The sequence below is a fragment of the Plecotus auritus genome, assembly GCF_963455305.1.
Source record: "Plecotus auritus genome assembly, chromosome: 1".
Classification (NCBI taxonomy): Eukaryota; Metazoa; Chordata; class Mammalia; order Chiroptera; family Vespertilionidae; genus Plecotus; species Plecotus auritus.
In genome coordinates, this window is record NC_137770.1 from 247,681,742 (window position 1) to 247,701,569 (window position 19,828).

General features: G+C 66.7%; 1 protein-coding gene across 1 annotated transcript; it reads left to right on the top strand.

Moving 5' to 3' along the window:
- The first annotated feature begins 5,332 nt into the window (after window positions 1-5,332).
- On the top strand, window positions 5,333-16,748 carry MXD4 (MAX dimerization protein 4). Its single transcript, XM_080677341.1, has 6 exons — window positions 5,333-5,541; window positions 5,636-5,735; window positions 8,971-9,000; window positions 14,705-14,819; window positions 15,790-15,952; window positions 16,310-16,748. The coding sequence occupies exons 1-6, from the start codon at window positions 5,478-5,480 to the stop codon at window positions 16,453-16,455; spliced, it is 618 nt and encodes a 205-aa protein (XP_080533467.1). The 5' UTR covers window positions 5,333-5,477; the 3' UTR covers window positions 16,456-16,748.
- Window positions 16,749-19,828: the final 3,080 nt, after the last annotated feature.

Sequence of the window (19,828 nt, forward strand, 5' to 3'; positions counted from 1 at the left end):
ACCCCTTGTTGCCCCTGTGAACGTGGACGCCTTTCTCTCGCTCAGGAAGCTGGGGGGCTCTGGGCCCTGGGGACAATCCGAGGGCAGGACTGGCTTCCTCCCCACCAGCCCCAGGAGGAGGGTGGCTCCGCATCCCCACTCATCCTTTGAGGGCTCCAGCGCCCCACTGCCCCAGGGGACGGCGGTCACTCCGCCCTCTGCCAGGCTGGCCCACCCAGGTGCAGAGCCAGGACCTGGGGGTGCCGAGGGGTGAGTCTAAGGCAGGATCCACGAGGCCTGCTGTCCCCCGCAGGGGGGTCAGGACTGAGAGGCCTGGGTGGGGGCAGGGATCAGCCCTAAGCCAGCCTGGCACCCGGAGCAGGTCAGCCTCCTGAGCCTCCGTTTCCCCATGGTCACCACCATCACCTTCTCGTCCCTGCTTCCTGAGCGCTTCCCCTCCACTCCCCACAACAGCCCCTCAGGGAGCAGCACCCCGGGCTGAGGAGGCCCGAGCCCTGGGCCTGGGGCCACTTGCGGGGTCTCAGCTCGGGGGACAGGCCCTCCACCCGCATCGGGCTGGCAGCAGGAGGAAGGCGGGGCGGCCGGGAGCCGGCACGCTGGGCTGGACTGCCCACCTCACCCTGCTCTGGGCTGCACCCCGCCTGGGAGAGGACAGCATGCTGTCCAGCACCCGCCTTACGCTTCCAGTAACAGGGCGGGGGGGCCTGGGCCTGGCTGCCCACCCCCACCCCCACCCCCAGGGACTCAGGACCCCAGAGGGCAGGTCACCAAGACGAAGGGCCTGGCAGGGAGCACCCAGAGCTCCCTCTCCAAGGGGGCTCAGAGTGGGGGAGGAGGGGCAGGGAGCACCCATGCCTGGCTGTGAGGGGGCCGCCCTGGGGTAGAACGGGGAAGCCCACAGGCCCACCCCTCCACTGCCACTCAGCTCAGTCAGTGCACACACCCCACACCCCCTGGCCCCTGGAGGGGTCCCTTCTGCCTGCCCCTATTTGTGGCTCATCTGTCCCCACAGACATGCTCTCCGGCCCCGCCCACATCCCCTGGGAAACCCCAGGTGGGCAGCCACCCACCCCAGCTGGCTGTGTGACCCCGGCGGGGGTGGGGGCACGTGAAAGGAAAAGACTGTTGGTGTTATGATTTCTGAAGAAGGTGATGAAGGCCAAGTGGGTGGGGCAGGATTGGGGGGGTCCCTGCTACAGCCCCTCATGGCCACCAGGGGGCGCCCCTCCTCCCGCCTCCTCTCCCAGTGTGGCCTGATGACCAGGGTGCTGGGGGCCACTGGGGTGCTGCCTGCAGGGGTCCCCCACTATGGATGGGCACCCCAGGTCCAGACAGTACACCGGCGCAGCCACACCTGCTGGCCAGGCCCTAGCCTTTGGGTTCCTTAAGGGGGTGGAGGGTCCAGACAGGGTCCCGGCCCAGCAGAGGCCACAGGCAGGGCAGGCACAACCCAAATGGCTCAGGGAGAGGGAGAGAGGGGTCCTGGTCGGGACTGGACCCCAGGGCAACACCATGGAGGGGCGGCTCCGCCTGCTTTCTGGACTCCGCAGCGGAAAGCTCGGGGAGGTGGGCAGGACCCAAGGCGCCCACCCACATCACTCACGTGACCTAGAGGCGCTGGTCTCCTGCCCGGCCTACCCAGAGCCACCTCCTCCAGGCAGCCTTCCCATTCCGCGGTGGCCCAGCCCCGGCCCTCACACACTCTCGGAGCAGAGCCAGGTAGGTCCCTTGGCAGGGGCCAGCAAACCTGTCCAAACCTCTCCTGACTCTGAGGCGGGAGAGACGGACTCCAGGCCTGCACGGAGCAGCCACTTAAACACGAGCAAGGCTTGGGGTTCATTTGCTCCCCAATGGTCAGGGGAGCTCAAGCTGGAGCCCACCCCCGAGGTGGGCAAGGATGGCACCCAGACACTCCAGACCCGCCCTGCCCCTGGGGCCTGCAGGTCCGGGTCACTGAGCTGCTGTGCCGGCGGGGCCTTGTGTGCCGGCTGAGCAGGGTGGTGTGCAGAGTTGGGTGCCGGCTGCAGGGGCACAGAACAGCCCCGAGAGTATGACAAACAATGATGCTCCTGGGGGGGGGGGTCGGGGGGAGCACAGATGGGGCACAGGGCTGGGTCACCCCAGGCACTGGGGAGCCATGGGGAGTCCTGAGCAGGGAGGACATTCGGGGTTGTGGTGTGGACACCTCGCAGGGGTGGGGTGGGTGGGGCAGAGGCCAGGCCCCCCTTCTGGGACCTGAGCGGGGTCAGAGGCAGTAGCACTTGGCCAGTCACCCCTGTAACCCTGCTGTCCCCCCCACCCCCATCACTCAGGACCCCGTGATCTGAGAGGCCTCTGAACCCTCACCCTCACTGAGCAACCTGCTGCCTCCGGGGGAGAAGCTGTTGGATGACCCAGACCCAGGAATGGGGAGCTGGGGTGGGTTCGTGGGCCGAGGCCCTCAGGGCATCCGGCCTGAGAGAGGGGCCTCTGCCCTGGGACCAGGTGTGGTCTAGAGCCACCTGAGCGTGGCCTGGCAGGGGGGCGGGGCGGGGCGGGGAGGGGGAAGGAGACCCAGGAGGGAGAAGGCAGGAAGGGCCAGCGGATGAAAGGGGGGGGGGGGGTGAGGAGGCAGCTGGCCCAGCCCGGGCTCAGGAAGGAGTGATGGGCACCTGCAGCAGACTGTCCCACGGAACCAGGCCCAGGGCGGTTCCGAGTTCAACCAGCGGGCCCTGGGGCGCCTCTGCCCCACCCCGACATGGGGCCAGGGGTGGAGACTGCGGGGCCCTGGGGCGCCTCTGCCCCGCCCCCACGTGGGGCCAGGGGTGGAGACTGCGGGCTTCAAGCGGGACTGGTACACACACCTCCCACTGTCACACCTTCCATGGGTCCCCCTCCCTCCCTGCCCCAACCTGGGCTCAGCCCTCAGCCCGCAGGCGCAGCCCCGCGCTCCCTCCCTTCGCCCTCCCCCCGCTCCCTCCCCCTTCCTGCCTCCTGCCCCCTCAGGGCCATCTCCTGGGCTGCCCCCTCCGCTTGGGACCTGGAAGCCTCTGCCCTCCGGCCCAGCCCCTCGCCCACGCTGCTGACCCGGCCCCCTGCTCCCCTACTCCTTGCGGAGCCGTGGCGCCCACACTCAGAGGCGGTGGGGAGCCCCGCGGGCACTTGGCGTGGCTGGGGGAGGGGTCCCCAAAACGACCTAGATGCAAATGGAGGCAAGGTGGGAGCGGCTGCCAGCCCGGGCAGAGTGCCCCGCCTCCCGCTGCCCGCGGGAGCCGCTGCCACAGGTGCGCTCGCCCGCTGTGCCTTCGGGACAGGGCCAGCAGCCCACCCTTCACAGACGCAGGGGTGGTGACCTCGCAGAATGCTGACCCGCCAGTGGGAACCGCAGGCCCCGCCTCCTGGACCCAGAGCCCAGATGCACCCGCCCCTCCCAGAGCTGGGCGCCCCCTTTTCCCCTGCACGCTGAGCAGGAGAGGACTGCCTGGCTCTTGTTAGGGCTGTGCCCTGGCCCTGGGGTGGCTGTGGGGCGGGGGCAGGAAGTGCGGGGTCAACATCAAAGGGGTGTTTCATGTCTGCAGGGAAGAATCCACGTCCCCCAAGGGGCCCTGCCTTCTGCTGGGTGCACGGTCCTAATCCCATTTCTCATCACACAGCTGCGGCTGTCACCCCCGCAAGTAAGCTGTGTCACCATCCCTGCACCAATCTCCACTCCGCTGGACTCCCGTTTCCTTATCTGCGGATGGGAGATGCAGACACACACAGGGAAATGCAATGCGTCCTAGACGGCAAGTGCCCAGGTCTTCATAGTTTTTACTAGGGGCCCAGTGCACCAATTCGTGCACCTTGAAAGGAACTGTGGGCCACGAGGCTGTGGTAGGCACAAGGGCAGGTCTTGGCCCCTCCTCTGTGTCCTGGCCTGCCCGTCCTGCCACACTCACAGCCACTGACTGCACCGAGCGATTGGGACTGGTGCCGGGCACTGGCAGCGGGCGCTAGAGCGGGGCTGGTGCCAGGCAGGACCGTGGCACGGGAGCAAAGAATTTTCAGTAACCACCGGAGGCTCGCCCCAATGACAGCGACTGTGCCCCACCTTCTGGCACTCCCGCTCACCTGCTCCACCATCCTGCCGCAGCCAACGCCCGCCATGTTCCGCATGCGCCCCCTGTTGGTCAGCACACGTCATAGCGACCGGTTGTTCTGCTGTCTGGCCTATTTGCATATTAGGGTTTTACATAGATAGACGTTTTGTTTTAGGACTGGGGGCAGCAGCAGTGCCTCCCATTCAGAATTTCTGTGTGTGGAGGGGGGTCCAGCCACCTTGTCCCCCACACTCGGTAGCCTGCTGGTTCCATGCTCAGGACCTGCCAAGCCACCAGCTACATGGAAGATCCAGGGGACCGAGGCCAGCCCCTGCTCTTACCGGGCCAGCTTAGGGTCAGGGGCCACCAGGGCTGATGGCCAGCTGGGAGCTTGGCGAGGCGACTCTCTTCCCCAGAAAGCGCTTTCTTGGCACCTCCTCTAGAAATGGCCCCACCGTTCACAATACACGGGAGCACGCAGTCCTCCGCTCGTGGGAGCCCCTCCCAACCGTGGCGGCAGATCTCTGCCCCCCTCCCTTTGCTCTGGAGTCCACTGGGCGGTTCAGAGACACCGCCGCCTCCGTTGTCCAGTTGACGTCCTCAAGGAAAGCTGCTCTTAGACTGACTGCGCCCCTCCTCCAAGCCTGGGGCTCTGCTGCGGTCGCTCAGTGTCCGGCGGGGAGGGGTGTCTTTTGCAGCTCCACGCGATCTCCCCGAGGACGCCGTGAGGTCCGGTGCTCTCGTAGAGCCAGTGTTTTAAGGCTCCTCCTGCGCACGGTGTGCAGACCTGGAATTGGCAGGGCGCTCCAGCCGCTCCCCGCGTCCCAGCGGGCTCGCGCGCAGGGCCAGGCGGCCTGCGGTCCCACCGCGCTCCGCTTCCTCTCGGCAACGCGTTCGGCCGCGGCTCCCTCATTGGCTGCGCGCCCCGCAGCCGGCCATTGGTCCGCGGTCCTATTTTACATAGGTCGCCCTGGGCCAATCGGCGTGCAGCACCTACTTAACATGCACGCCGGCCACCAGTCAGCGAGCGCAGGGGCCGGGCCACCACGTGCTGTTGCTAAGCTTGGGCTTCTAAATTGTTACTAGCGCGGCGGGCCTATCCGAACCCAGCTTCGCATCTGTCAACATTCACGGCCCAGCCCGAGGCATTCGGCCGGCTCCCATTGGCCACGTCCCGGGCCAGCGCCCGCCCCCGAAGCACGAGTGCCGTCCTCCATTGGCTGCGCTGGCCGTCGTTCGCCCTCAAGTGTCAATTTGAGGGCCCGAAGCGGAGGGTGGCGGCTGAGCGCACTGGGAGCCCGCGGGAGTCGGGGCAGTGGGGCCGCGGGGCGCGCGGGGCGGGCGGCGAGCGGAGCCGGCCGGAGCGGGCCGGGCAGCGGCCGCCGCCGTCCCGGAGCGCGCGCGCGGGCGGGCCGGAGGATGGAGCTGAACTCCCTGCTGATCCTGCTGGAGGCGGCCGAGTACCTGGAGCGCAGGGACCGAGGTAGCGCCCGCGCCCCTTTGTGCGCCGGGCCGCGGGCGGGCTGGCGGGCGGCGGGGCCGGGGCGGGGCCCGCTGACCGCGCCGTCTGTCTGCAGAGGCCGAGCATGGCTACGCCTCGGTGCTGCCCTTCGACGGCGACTTCGCCAGGAAGAAAACAAAGGCTGCCGGCCTGGTGCGCAAGGCTCCGAACAACAGGTACCGCCCCCCGCGCGGCCGTCCCTGTCCGCTGACTCCCGAGTGCCCTCCCCGGCCCCGACCTCCGGGCCCGCAGCCCGGCTGCCGCCCGCCGCCGCGCGCTCCGGCGGCCAGCCTGGAGGAGGAGGCGCGCCCGGGCCGTGGCCGCAGCCCCAGCCCCGCCCGGCCGGCCCCGCCCGCGCCGTCGCCATCTTCGTGCGGGCCGCGCCTCCTCGGCCTCTCGCGTAAACAGTGCCACGCGTACAGCCCGCCGCCCGCCCGGGGTCTCCTCCCGTGGCTGCTCTCCGCCCCCAAGTTGTTACGGACTTTTTCGCGCAGGAAAAAAGTTGTCAGTGGGCGTTGGCCGGTGCCCCTTGGGTCCGGGGAAACTGAGGCTCGGTGCAGAGCAGCGTGGGGCTGGCCACCCTGACCTCGGCTCACCGCGGGGGATGGGCCGCATCTCTCCCACTGTCGCCGAGAGCAGAGCCCTGCTGCCGAGCTGAGCCCCCCACCCCCAGAGGCCTGGACAAAGAAGGTGCACAGAGGCCCTGTCCTGACCCCACTCCCCCACGGTATCCACGCTCTTGCCCAGCCTCCTGGCACAAGTGAAGCCCGGGCGACAAGTTTTGGAGTCCCCTTTGGCACTGGAGGCCCTTTTTAAGGGGGGGGGGAGAGGGGGCAAGCTCTGCAGCTTCTCCCGATGCCAGGAACCTCCCCGCCCCCACCCAGGCTGCAGAAGCGCTGAAGCTGGGGTGCGAATCCCTGGGTGGGAGTAGTGGGGTTACACTCTCCTGGCCACTATGAGGACCATAGCACTCCTGGCGCTGCCCAGGGTCCGCCTTGGCCCAGATGTCACCAGGCTGGGAGCTGCACTGGTGGGGGGCTTTGGGGCCCCTGGGGGAGGGTGTGGTCCCTGTCTGAGTGGGCCAGATGGGTAGAGCTGGAGAAACAGAAAGGCTGGCACAAGGACCTATCTCCTGTGACATCCTGGCGCCCTGGGCCTGGCAAGGAACTGGTTCAGTCTCCATCCGCCCTGGCTCGGGACATGCCTGCGTCCCAGCTCTTGGTCCCCTACCGGGGCAGTCTGGGAAAGAACTTGAGTGTTGGGTGAGGGGGGCGGGGTGGCACTGCCTCAGGCCTCTTCAGAGAGCTAGCCAGGCCCCTGCTGCTGGCTCTCACTGTCCCCAGTGCCCTGCCACCCATGGGAAACTCCAGGGTGTGACGCCCGTGGCACAGGGTGCCCAAGGCTGATAACCAGAATCACAGCCAGGCTCTGTGCGTGCTTCCTGCGTGCTATGCTAATGGCCACCCCCTCCCGGAAGGAGATGTTCTTTTATCCCCGTGTTAAGGCTGAGGAAACAGGCACAGAGATTGACTACTCGCCACCCTCCTACCTGGGACTCCTGTTGCAAAGTGGGGTCCTAGCCTCCTACATTCTGCCAGGATGGAGACCTTGAGGGTCTCCTGCAGTGGGGTGCACCTCCCTGCTGTTCCTCCGGGCAGAGCCTGACTTCGCCAGTGCCCAAGGCACCAGAGGCTCCAGAGACGGTCCCTTGAGGCTGTCCTGGCCCAGATGGGCCTCACCGGGTCCAGCCCAGGGGCAAGGGCAGGCCAGGACCCAGGGCCCGGACCTGGTGGGACATCCCCACACCTGGGTGGTGAGGCGGGAGGGCGGTGTGTGGGGGCTCCAGCAAGCGCTTTCAGAGGCAGCTGGTCAGCAGGAGGGCTGGAGCCAGCCAGCCAGGGGTCATGTCCAACAGGAAATTGGGCAGAAGAGCTACCTCCAGGGGTCAACAGGAGGGGCAAACCAGGCGATGCCAGGAGCGTGTTCAGCATCGCCCTGGCCAGGGTGCCCCCCTCCCCCCAGCCCAGAACAGGGTGCACTGGGACCTGTGACCCGTCTCCCCACAAAGCTCCCCCAGGCGTCTGGACCAGGAGGGGCTCTGGGCCCCTGTCCATCCCTCTGCTCCTGAGGAGTCCCCTCCTGGCAGGGTGGGGTCCAGGGGTGGGTGTGAGGGCTTCTCTCTAGGCAGGGCTCTTGCTGACCCCTACCTCCCCCACAGTGGGCAAACCGACAGACTCACTCTGCCCCTCTGTGGTTCAGGCCAGCCCTGGGCCCTCCTAGCTCTGGGGAGGTTCTGAGGCACCTTGCTCAGCCCACGTGACCAGCAGGCACTCGAGGCCCCTGGAACCTGTGCTGAGGCTGCACAGGAGGCGCACGAGCCGGCTGCCCGCCCGGTGGAGAGGGAGCAGGGGCCCAGTTGGCTGTGGCAGGTGGCAGAGGCAGGCAGGATGGGGAGGCACTCTGCCCCACGGGTGGGCACGGGAGATGCCTGACCTGAGGTCCTGGAGCAGGAGAGACTGAGGGCAGGCAGGCAGGCAGAGGTCAGCAGAAGCTCTAGGCGCAGGGCTGAGGCTGGGCTGCCCCAAGGTGGCCTGGCGCTCTGCTCACATGTGAGGCAACCTGGCAGCCTGGGAGGCCTGTCTGGCCCGAGAGGTCCCTGTCGGGACTGGGGGAAGGGAGGGTGATGTGGCACTGCCCACTGCGGTGCTCAGGACTCTGCGTCCCTGTGCGAATGGCCAGGTGGGTAGAGCTTGAGCAGCAGATGGGGCCACTGCCCCCCGAGAGGCTGAGCTCGGGCCCAGGGTGGCCACTTCGCCAGACCTTGCCCCAGAGGGGAGTGGAGGGCCAGCTTTGGTCTCCCCACTGCCCCCTGGCACATCTCAGAGGTTCCCTTGTGGGCTGGTCCCTCATGGGCTGGGTCTGCTCTGTCCCTGGGTGTCCCATTGCTGCAGCGGGCTGTGGTGATGCAGGTGTGTGAACCTGAGGAGGTGGGATGGTGTCTGGCCGGCAACATCAGGGACACCGCTGGCCTCGGGGAGTGGGGAGCAGAGAAGGCAGGCAGCTCAGTGCCCTGACGGGGGCTCAGGGACCCGCCTCAGGAGCACAGGGGGTGCTGGCTCCAGGACGGGCTGCCACGGCTTCCTGGGCCCCACCTACCCTTTCTGGAGCAGGACCTGGACCCTCCTGCGGCCAGGGCTTCACATGCCTCACTGTAGGTGAGCTGGCTGGCCCTGGGCACCCCTGGACATGGCTTACTTCTGAGGGGCCTGTCCTCGTCCCCGGTACAGGGCCCCCAGCCTTGGGCCAGCAGCTGCTCGCCTGCCCAGCTCTCCCTGTTCTGGGCGGCCCTGCAGGTGCCAGTGCTTCGGGGATGGCAGTGCAGTGAGCTCTGTTTTCTGTCTCTCTGAACAGGTCTTCACACAACGAACTAGAAAAGCACAGGTGAGTGACCCCTCTCCCCACCTCCAGCCTCTGCTGAGGGGCTGTGCGGCCTCCCCCACCGCTCGCCGTGCCCCGGGTATGGCTGACCGTGCTACCAGGCTGCGGGGTTGTCCTTCTTGAAGGAAGAGGCCGGCTCTGTTCTCAGGCTCACCCTTGCTGGGAGGCCGGGGTGGGGGCCCAGGCCTGGGGGCTCAGCCTGGGTCCAGCGCCAGGTCGGGACAGGGACTTGCTTGGGGCAGGGTCCCATGTGCTGTGTGGCAGTTAGGCCAGCTCCCTGGAGGAGGAGATCCATCTGCTTCGGGGCATTTAAGCCCGTTTGGGAACACGCCTTTAGCCCTTAGAATGCTGGCCTCCCCCCAGCGGGTTCAGCCCTCTTGGTCTGGGGCCCCCTCCCCTGGGACCTCCTGCCCCTGGGGCCTGCCTCCCAAGGAGCCTCCTGCCAGAGGCTTGTCTGCAGGGCAGTGGGGCAGGCAGCCAGTCCCAGGCCACGTGGGCCCAGGGCAGATCCCGGGAGCCCACCTCATGCCCCCCCACCTGGCTGTAGGGCCAGGTCCACTGGGGTCCTCCTGGAGGAGGGGCCTTGGCCACTGAGAAGCAGGAAGGGCAGCGGGTCACCAAGGAGTCTCCTTGCTCAGGCTGTCACCCCGGGCCCTGCACCTTCCGCTCTCGGGTATCCCTGCCCTGGCCGCCGGCTTCCCTCTGGCCACAGGGTCTCTGTGACCTTGGGCCTGCCCTGCAGTGGGGACGAGGCACTGGCAAGCGTGGCCCCTGCAGGCGGTGTCCTCTGGGCTGATCTCAAGGGGCTGTTGGGAGCTGTGGGTAGGCACAGAGGTCCCACAGGCAAGAGCCCTGATGCCAGGACCAGGGATGACCCCCAGGGACTCTGTGCAGAAGCTGTCTCCTGACCTTTGCTCTCATCTGTGCAATGGGCCAGTTCTTTCCTCCCTTCTTGGGTTGGAGTGGGGGGGAGGGGGTCTGCATTCCAGTTGAACCTTCCCAGCCTGCTCTGGGAAGGTTTGGAGCGTGGCCAGTTCTCTTTGTCCCCCCCACCCCACCCCCCTCCGCAGCCAAGGCAGCGCCAACTTCCGCTCCCCTGGGATCAGGCCTGCTCTGGGCGGGTGCTGGGTAGGGACAGGACACCGTGTTCTCCGGAGGAGCAGCATTTCCTGGACTGGCCCTGTGTGTTTGAGGGGCTCCCAAGGCCACGGAGGTGGGGCAGGTGCAGGGCCCAGCCAGCCAGGCAGGCCCCGCGGTTGCTGCCAGGCTGGGGGAGGTGGCCCTGGACCGGGACCCGGGAGCCTCGGCAGGCATGCGGGGTGCTCTGGGGAAGGCTTGCTGGGGTGGTGCCTAGAGCAGCCCCTCCATGCGGACAGACAGAAGGGATGACACGGGGGAGGGGGAGGGGGAGGGCAAAGGCATGGTAGCCCTTCCAAGGAGGACAAGGGCTTTGACCTCTGCAACTGCCCCTTGACCCTGACCTTGGCCTCGGCCACCTTATTCCAGAGCCCGTCCTTAGGCTGAGCCTCGTGGGGCCCTTTTGAGACAGAGGCAGGCTGGGTAGGCAGCCTGGCCGGTTGGCAGGTATGCACAGCCCTAAGGAACCCACGGGCCTGGAGCTTGGGATCCTAGCGGGGACCTCGGCCATGGCTGTACCTGTGGCTGCCAGTGCTGACGCCAGATGCGCCTGGCACCGGCCATAGGAAGGGCCAAGTGGCGTCCTCAGGAAGGAAGGAAGCACCTGGCTGGGGCGTCCCGCTGCTCCCAGGGGGCAGCCGTGGACGTCACCTTCCCCAGCAGCGTGCCGCGTGGGGCCTGCGGGTCCCGCTCTGAGCTGCCTGTCAGCCCGGCCACCCCAGCCGGGCCTGTCCCTCCTCCTGCCTCCTCGGCTGCAGCCCCAGTGCATCTCTAAGGCTGATGCTTGGCAGCTGGCCCCGGAGGTCTGGAGTCACCGAGGCCACGTGTTCCTGGACGGGGTGACCCGGGCTTGAGCTTTTGCACGTGTGGATGGCGGGGCTCAGCCCGAAGGCCAGCCCCAGGCCCCCAGTCAGACCCCTGCCACCTCTGCCCGCATGGCGATGGTGGTGCAGGACGGGGTGGGTCCTCCCAGTGCAGCCACAGGCGGCTTTTATGAACCCTCACAGCTAGAGAATGCAGGTGAACAGAGGGGAGAAGGGGGCATGTTCGTCATCCCCCCGCCCCCCGGGCATTTCCCTGCTGCCTCCTCTGTGACAGCCAGGCCTGGGTGCTCAGAGCACAGACGGCTGGGACACAGCCCCTCAGGGGCTGGGGGACCCTCCATGCAGCTCGGGGCCTCCTTGGGGGAGCAGGGCTTGCGGTGAGAAGCTAGGAAGGGCCGTGTCAGGGCTAGGCTGTGGCAGCCGCAGGGACGGAGGGGCTGTGAACACGGATGCAGTGACTCCCAGCGGCAGGCTCTGCCTCTGAAGCCGCACAGGGGTCCTGCAGGACGTGGTGGGTTTTAAAGCTCCAGGGATGCGGGGCACTGGCGGGGGCTGGGCACTGCAGCAGCCGCAGGGAGCTTGGCTTCAGGGCAGCTGAGCAAGAGCCCCGTGCAGCCCAGGCTGTGGGGCCTCGGCACCCTCCCGCCAGCGGACCTGGGGATGCCACCTCCCCGCGGGGATGGGACACTGGGACCTGCCCAGGGCCCCACAGCCAACCCTCCTGGCATTGGTGGGCATGTCCGGTGTTAAGCACGGCACAGTATAGGCGGGGTGGGGGTGGGGGGGCCTCTCTCTGTCTCTTGAGAAATGTCTGCCTTGTGGATGCTCAGGGACCTTGTTTGAGCCCCGCCCCCAGCTGTCCTGGGCCGCCTCCTCCGCCAGGCGCAGGCTAACCTGGGTGAGAGCAGATCTTGTTATCCGCTGCTCCTCCCTGGACCTTGCACCTGACACTACCTGAGTACTGCCCCCCACCCCCGCCCCCGCCCAGGCTCTCTCCTCCTCCTCCTCCTCGTCCTGGGGCCGCGTGGGTCAGGCAGCTGTCCCCAGGCTCCTCACCTGGGCCCTGGTTTCCATTGTACACCTGGAGGTCGCTCTGTGGGACCCACCTTGAGTGGAAACGTGCGTTAGAGGTCTGAGGCGCCGCAGCGGCCTGCGGGACCCCCCCCCAGCGACGCCTTGCGGGGCCCACGCGCTGGCCCACGAGAGTCACCGCCCCGTCTCCACCAAGCTAGTGCCCGCTCCGGGCTTTCACGGCCCGGAACCCGGGGCGGTCCGCTTGGTGTCCGGGTAGCCGTCTCCGTTCCGCTCCTTGCCTGTGTGTATCCTCTGCCCGTTGTCACGTCACGAGAACTCCTCTTTTTATTTTTGCTGTGTATGAGCTCCGGATGTCACGGGTGCTAACCGTTTGTCTTCTATATGTATTGCCGATATCTCTCCCCTGTTATTTGTCTTTTAGCTGTGTTTTTTCTTTCTTGTACCAATGTGTCTTTTTCTGATTGTAAAAGTAACATGTGGCTTTTTTTTTTAGCCTAAAAAACCTGGAATATACACACACATACACACACACACACACACACACACACACACGTATTTTTGAAAAGCGCAAAGCCAAAGAAATAAACGTTGCCAACGCCTCCCCTGGAGACGCAAGCCTCCTGCTCTTCATTGTGTCCTGTCGAGTCTCTTGTGTGCGTCTGCTGTGTCAGTTCTGAACCGTGTCGGCGGCTTTCTCCCTTCCATCCCTGAGGTGCTCTTACACGTAGAACGTGTGGGAAGGATGGTGCCGTTGATTGTTGGGGGGGGGGGTGGACCTTGGGGGTGCTTTTCCACTTACGTTTTTTCCTGCTGATTGACATTCGCTAATTTTCACCAAGGTCACATACTGAGTTTGTAAACCGGGGTGGGGAACTGTCCGGCCCGCGGGCCCGATGAAGGTTCTAGAATCATGTGGTCTGGCCCTGCCGAGGCAGGAGGGGCGAGTTGATGAAAGGATTGACAAACATCGCAGGCCGAGATCATTCTGCATGGCCCGAGAAGGATGTGTTCCATACTCAGGTGGCCCTTGGCAGGAAGAAGGTAACCGGGAGGTTGTCAGAGCTGCCATCTGTGACGGAACGAGTGAATAAGAGAATTCCATTTGCTCACGGGGCGGGCACGCTGGCCCCTGTGCAAGGGGGGAGGCGAAGTCCTCGGACTCGGGCTCAGGGATCGTGCACAGTGGCCTGGGACCCAGAGGCGCGAGTTCCAGAGCCCACCCAGCGTGCCCTTCTCTAGCCCTGCGCCATGCGGAGGGTCACGACCCCCTGAGGATCCCCAGCCTCGAGGCAGAGCCGGGCTGCTCTGCACACAGGCCGCAGGGATGGCTGCTCGTGGCCCGGTGGCTGAGCCAGCACAGCCTCTGCCCCACGTCCTGGAAGTCCTCCTAACGTCTGACTTGGTTTCACCTGGAGAACGTCCAGGCCCCAGGGTGCCCGATGGGGAGCTGCTCCATCTGCAGGAGGTCCCGTGTGGACGTGGGTGACGGACAAGGCCGGGCTGCGGGCGCCTGTCTGTCCCGCGGTGGTAGCCATCTGCCCCCCCTCCTCCCAGGGTCCCTAAGGCTCAGTGAGCTGGGGTTACTGAGCTTCGGGACATGGAGAGCAGAGGCGAAAAGGGGGAGAGGCCAGGGTGGGCCTCCCTGGGGCCCTGGGCCTCTCGGCTCCTTTCCAGCAGGGTGGTCTGCACGGGTGCTGGCGCAGGCTGGGCCCACAAGATGGCATCGGGTTAGGGGGAGCCGCTGCCCCAGGAGCCCACCTGCCCTCCCGGACTAGAGGAGCAGGACAGGCAGTGTCTGTGGGCGGCCTGTGGCCTGAGGGCCTGATACCTCTGAGCCCTGTGACTCCAGTTTTGTGGAGAAACTGCCCTCACCTGCATGGATATGGGGCAAACTCTGGAAGAAAGCAGTCCCCCCTCCCACCCCCTGGATGCCAGCCTGGGCGGGGCGGGGGTGGGGGGCGTCCAGGCCTCCGCCTCCCTGGTCCAGATGGGCTCATGTTTCTGTGGTGGCGAGAGTGGACAGTGAGCACCCCGCACCTGGCGAGGTGGGGGCGTAAATCTGTCTGAGGCCCCCGGATCTCTGGGGGCAGCTGACCAGCACCCCACCTCCAGGCTGACTCTGCCCCGCTCCAGGCTGCCCCTGCTCCCCTCCTCCAGGCTGTTCCTGCCCCCCTCCTCCAGGCTGTCCCCCTCCCCATCCTCCAGGCTGCCCCTGCTCCCCTCCTCCAGGCTGCCCCCTCCCCCCCTCCAGGCTGTCCCCTGCCCTCCCTCCTCCAGGCTGCCCCCTCCCCCCCTCCAGGCTGTCCCCTGCCCTCCCTCCTCCAGGCTGCCCCCTCCCCCCCTCCAGGCTGTCCCCTGCCCTCCCTCCTCCAGGCTGCCCCCTCCCCCCTCCAGGCTGTCCCCCTGTCCCCCCTCCAGGCTGTCCCCTGCCCCCCCTCCTCCAGACTGCCCCTCCCCCTCCTCCAGGCCGTCCCCTGCCCAACTCCACAGTGGAGATGGTGACAGCAGGGTGTGCTGGGCGCTCGGGCAGTACCCGGCCACGGGTCCTCTTCTTTTGCTGGGGCATCTGGAGGCTGTGTGTGCTGGACTGCCTCAGGCCTGGGGAGCTGTGGCTGGGGGGACAGGGCCCCTCAGCGAGTCCGGGGAGGCTAGCTGCTGCCACTGCCAGGGCCGGGCCGGCCTGCCTGACGGTCTGTCTCTGGCTCTTTCAGACGAGCCAAGCTCAGGCTCTACCTGGAGCAGCTGAAGCAGCTGGTGCCCCTGGGCCCCGACAGCACCCGCCACACCACGCTGAGCCTCCTGAAACGCGCCAAGACGCACATCAAGGTGAGCAGGGCTGCCCCTCCGCCGCCACCCTGCCAGCGGCGTGGCTGGCCCAGCCCAGCCCTGTGCACCTGGGAGCAGGCCCACGGGCCCGAGGGTGGTGGGGGCTGCCCGGCAGGTGCGTGCTGGGGGCCTGGGGGGGTCAGGATGGGGGTGGGCAGCATCAGGGGCTGCCGAGGGTTGAGGATGTCATGGGCATGCGCTGGGTTTTGTTGGGGGGCAGGGAGAGAGGGTGACAGATGGCCCTCCGGGGTCCTGGGCTGTGAAGGTGGGGCCGGGGGGCAGGGTGCCTTTGATGCTGGGAGGCCCATGGGAAGTAGGTGCCCACTGGTGGGGGAGCTTCTGGGGACCAGGCTGGCCGTGGGGTGTGGCTGAGGGAGGCATTGCCTGGGGCAGGCCCCAAGGTGTGAGACAGAGACCTGCGGGTTTGGGGGTCCTGTGGTACTTGGGCCAACCAGGGTGGTCTTAGTCACCTTGCAGGGCCCCTGGGGCGTAGGGTCCTGGGCACCCCAGGCAGGGTGATGGGAGCTTTGAGAGGCACCGTGGTGCCCTGGGGCCATCCGAGCAGGCAGTCTCGGTTCAGGGCTTCAGGGGAAGGTGTGACGAGGGGAAGGGGCCAGGAGGGCCTGGTGGGTGCCCTGTGAGCGGGGACAGTGGCGGTGGGCAGTGCTGTCCTCCGGGAGGAAGTGCCAGCCCGCCGGGCGGCGCTGTCCCAGGGCGTCAGGCTCCCAGGGGACTTGGCTGGCCACGCTGGCTGGTGGCTGTGGGGCTCTGGATGGTTGCAGAGCGCAGGCTGGGTGGTGGGATCTAGCGTGACCGCCCGGAGGGCTGAGGCCGGGGCGCATCACCATTGGGGCCCTGGGGCCCTGGACCCAGGCCAGTGGGGGACGGGGAACCTGCCCGGGCCTCAGTGCCCCATGCCGGGTCCCAGCATGGGGGAGGTCCCCCAGGCTCACAGCTCCCCCGCCTCCAGAAACTGGAGGAGCAGGACCGCAGGGCGCTGAGCATCAAGGAGCAGCTGCAGCGAGAACACCGCTTCCTGAAGCGGCGCCTGGAGCAGCTGTCGGTGCAGAGCCTGGAGCGCGTGCGCACGGACAGCACAGGCTCCGCCGTCTCCACGGACGACTCGGAGCAAGGTGGGCCCAGGCCTCCTGCAGCCCCGTCGGGGCGGGGGGTAGGGGGCGGGGGGCGGGCCAGGAGGCAGCCTGAGGGTGTGGGGGTGATGGCAGCGGGCAGAGGTGCCAGGTGACAGCGTGTCCCCGGACTGTCCGAAAACCTGGCGTGCCATGCGGAAGTGACAGGAGGAGGGGGCGCGGCTGACCTGCCCACCGAGGCCGGCCGTTTGCTCCGGGGCCGAGGCCCAGACCTGCAGCCCATCGCTCCTGTACCCCCTGGAGCCTCTATTCCCCTCCAGAGGCAGAGACCTGCCCTGACCTTGCCAGGAGCCCCGCTGGCACCCTCAGGGCCCGACCCCGTCCTCCCTGCTTCCCCAGAAGTGGACGTGGAGGGCATGGAGTTCGGCCCCGGCGAGCTGGATAGCGTGGGCAGCGGCAGCGACGTGGATGACCACTACAGCCTGCAGAGCGACGGCGGCTACGGGGCCCCCTGCCGGCGGCCGGCCCGCCCTGGCCTCTCGTAGGCCCGGTGCCCTTTGCTCCTTGGCCTGCCTGCCGCCCAGCCACGTACGTCAGCCCTCCAGTCCTCTCCGGCCTCTTTGTGGGTCACTGCCGTGCCATTCGGGAAGCTCCCGCAGCCTCGGGGGCGCCCGCCGGTCAGGGCCCACCTCGCCGCCCGCCCCTCCCAGCTGGGCAGGGACCCCTGCAGGGAGGCGGGCCCAGCTCCCGAGCCCTGGAGCCCAGCGTCGCCACCCATGGTCTGTTCTCAGATTCCTAATCATTCCAGAAGTATTAAATGTCGTTGCTGCAAACCTCGGCGGGCGCCGTGTGAGGGGCTTACTGACCACGGGGGCAGCTCAAACCCCACCCCAGGCCCCAGGAGGAAGGAGTGGACTGAGGAAGGAAGGAAGGCGTGGCTCTCCATGCAGCTGTCCATCTGTCTGTCGGTCCACGTAGGCTCCTGAAGCTTGGACAGAGAGAGCCATGAGGCGGGATGCGGGTGAGCACCCTGGGGCAGGGGGAGGGGAAGGGCCTTGGCACCCTGAGGGTGTCAGGAGCCTGGGCTGGGCTCCTGGGGCAGGCCAGGCCACCCTCCCCCCCGCCCCCCCGGGCAGCTTCGGCTTTGTTAGGTACCTCAGGTGTACACATGCACGCACCTACTCACGTCCACCCGCCTGCACACATGCACACACGCACACACACGTGGCCTCCAGACCCAGAGGTGCCTGAGACCCAGAGGTCACCTGGGCAGCCCTGGCCCTGCCTGTGCGGCTCGCTTCCCACGCGAGTGCCCTGCTCAGGCTGCACAGGGGTGGGTGCTGGGGCCCAGGAGGTGACGCGCCGGTCCTCGGGACCGTGTGTGGTCTCCCGGTTTTAAAGGAAGGGCATGAATAGAGCGGCTCCCTGCCCAGCAGCCCGGGAGGCAGGGCTTGTGGAGAGAAGCGGCTCTGAGGACTCGGGCGGTGCTGCCCGCGCCGCCTCTATTTCCTGAACCAGATTTTTGTACTCTATTTTCCTAGTCGTGGCGCGCTGTTTGCGGAGGGGGGGAGCGACCCAGCGTCTCAGGGACTGGTCCGTCTGTCACCACTGTCCGAGTGTGCCTTGTGTCCTGTGTCAGGCCCCACCCCGGCCACCACCACCAGCATCTCCCTCCCACGTGCCCGACAGGTGTCCTCCGGGCCCCTGCCCCGGAGCAGCCCCTCCCAGCAGCCACCACCTCCTGGTCAGGGCTGCTTTCTGTCGCCTTGGCAGGAGGAGCTGTGACCGGGCCCCAGGGTCACCCTCCGAGGTGGCTCGCAGGGACCTGCTGTGCAGCTTGGCCTCCGGTCGGGAGGGCCTGCTCACAGAGACCTAGGGTGTCACCTGGCCCCCGCTTGAACCCTCCCTGCCCCCCTGCCCCTCTGCCCCGGGGCGAGGGCTCCGATTCCGACATTGGCAGCTGATGAAGACAGCGTCCTCGCCGGGTGGTCAGGCCTGAGCATTAGGCTTCTCCTAGCCTTTCGCTCCAAGTCCTCGTCCCGGGGGACCGCACAGCAATACTTGGGGGGGCGGGCGGCGGGGCCGACCCACAGTGTGTCTCCTCCCTCTCCGGTGCATTGTAACCACTTTGCCAACCGCATTTATCTCCAGTCCTGCCGACAGGCACCCCAGCGTGGGTGGCCTAACCGAGGCAGAAAGGGGTCCCTGGAGACATGTCTGTCTGGCACAGAACCTGCCCTCCGAGGCTCGGGATGGTGGGTGCACGCGGGCCCGTGGGGTCGGGGCTGGGGTCATAGGAAAACTCGTCTGCTGGCACCTCCTTCCAGCTGAACCGGGCCCCCGGAGGCGTCTCCCGTCTGCCTGAGCGTGTCCACCGGGCGTTAGGGCAGGAGCACCCGCAAGTCCGGCCCCGGGGACGGTCCTGACTTCTTAAAGCATCCGTCCCCCACCCACACCTGTGGAGGCTCTGCTCCCGCCTCTGGCCTCAGCATCCTGTCCCATGACCAGCTGTGGCCCTCGGCCCACCCGGCTGGCAGCTCCACCTATGGCTCCTCAGCCGTGGTTTCCAGGTGGTCCGGGAGTTGGCCTTGTAGGCCACCAGGTTGCTGCCCGCACCCGCAGACATGAGGGTGGCCCTCAGGGCCAGGCCGGGTGCTAGGAGTTGCACGTCCATTGCCCTCCCTCCAGCTCCCTGCATTTGCCCAGGCTGGCTTGGTGGGTGGCCGTGGTGCCCGGAAAGGGCCCTGCTGAGGCCTGTTGGATTGCTAAGCGCACACCTCAGTGTTGTCTGGTCTCTATAAAGCTCACGTGACCAGCACGGGGCCCCTGGGGGTGCCTGCACCCTCTCCGTGTGCCCTCCCATGCCCATGTGGGCCACTGTGGCCCTGGGTGGCTGAAATCCTGGAACCCCAGGCTCAGGTTTGGGTCCCCACCCTTGTGCAGTGGCCCCCACACTTCCCGGCCACCACCCAGTGCAGGTCCAGCTGGCTGGGGAGGCTGCCGGCAGCTCCCCCTCCGAGCCTTGGCTGCCTCTGCACATTCAGTTTAAGGGGCCCAGTGCCCGAGCCTCGTTTCCTGGGCAGATGGAGCCCTGTGCCCAACCATGGCCCCAAGGGCCCCCTTCCTGTCTGCCCCAGATAATCCCCATCTGCTGGGTGAGGCAGGCTCCCCCACTCCCTCCTCCCTCCTCTCTCTGGGCCAGCTAACCTGGGCCCCCTCCCCACCTCTGTGCATATAGGACTCTGACCCCGGGCCACATCCAGGGCACTAGGGCAGGTTCCGTGCCAGGGTCTGGGGCTGCCCAGGAAGCCTGGTGCTGGCCAGGTAGGCACATTACAAGATCCTCACTGGAGAGAGATGGGTCACTCATCCACTGCTCACGGGAGGGGCTGTGCTGTACCATTCTGTCTTTGTAATATAAATACAGATTTTTATACCTCACCGCTCTGGCTTCTAGTTCTTTCCATGCCTGTGTTTGACGCTCCCCCCGCCTCTGCAAGGAGCCTCTCCCAGGGCCTTTGCTCTCTGACACCCGATGGACCATGGGCCTCCCACCTGCTGCTGGCCACCACCTAGACCCCACCCTCTCAGCTGCCTCCCTGGACAGTCACAGCTGGACTTTTTTTTTCTTCTTTGTAATATGTCTTTATTGATTTCAGAGAGAAAGGGAGAGGGAGAGAGAAACATCAATCAGCTGCCTCCTGAACGCCTCCTACTGGGAATCGAGCCCACAACCCAGGCGTGTGCCCTGACGGGGAATTGAACCGTGACCTCCTGGTTCATAGGTCGATAAAAAATGTATTTTTATTTTATTTATTTTTTATTGATTTCAGAGAGGAAGGGAGAAGGAGAGAGATACAGAAACATCAATGATGAGAGAGGATCATGGATCGGCCGCCTCCTGCACGTCCCCTACTG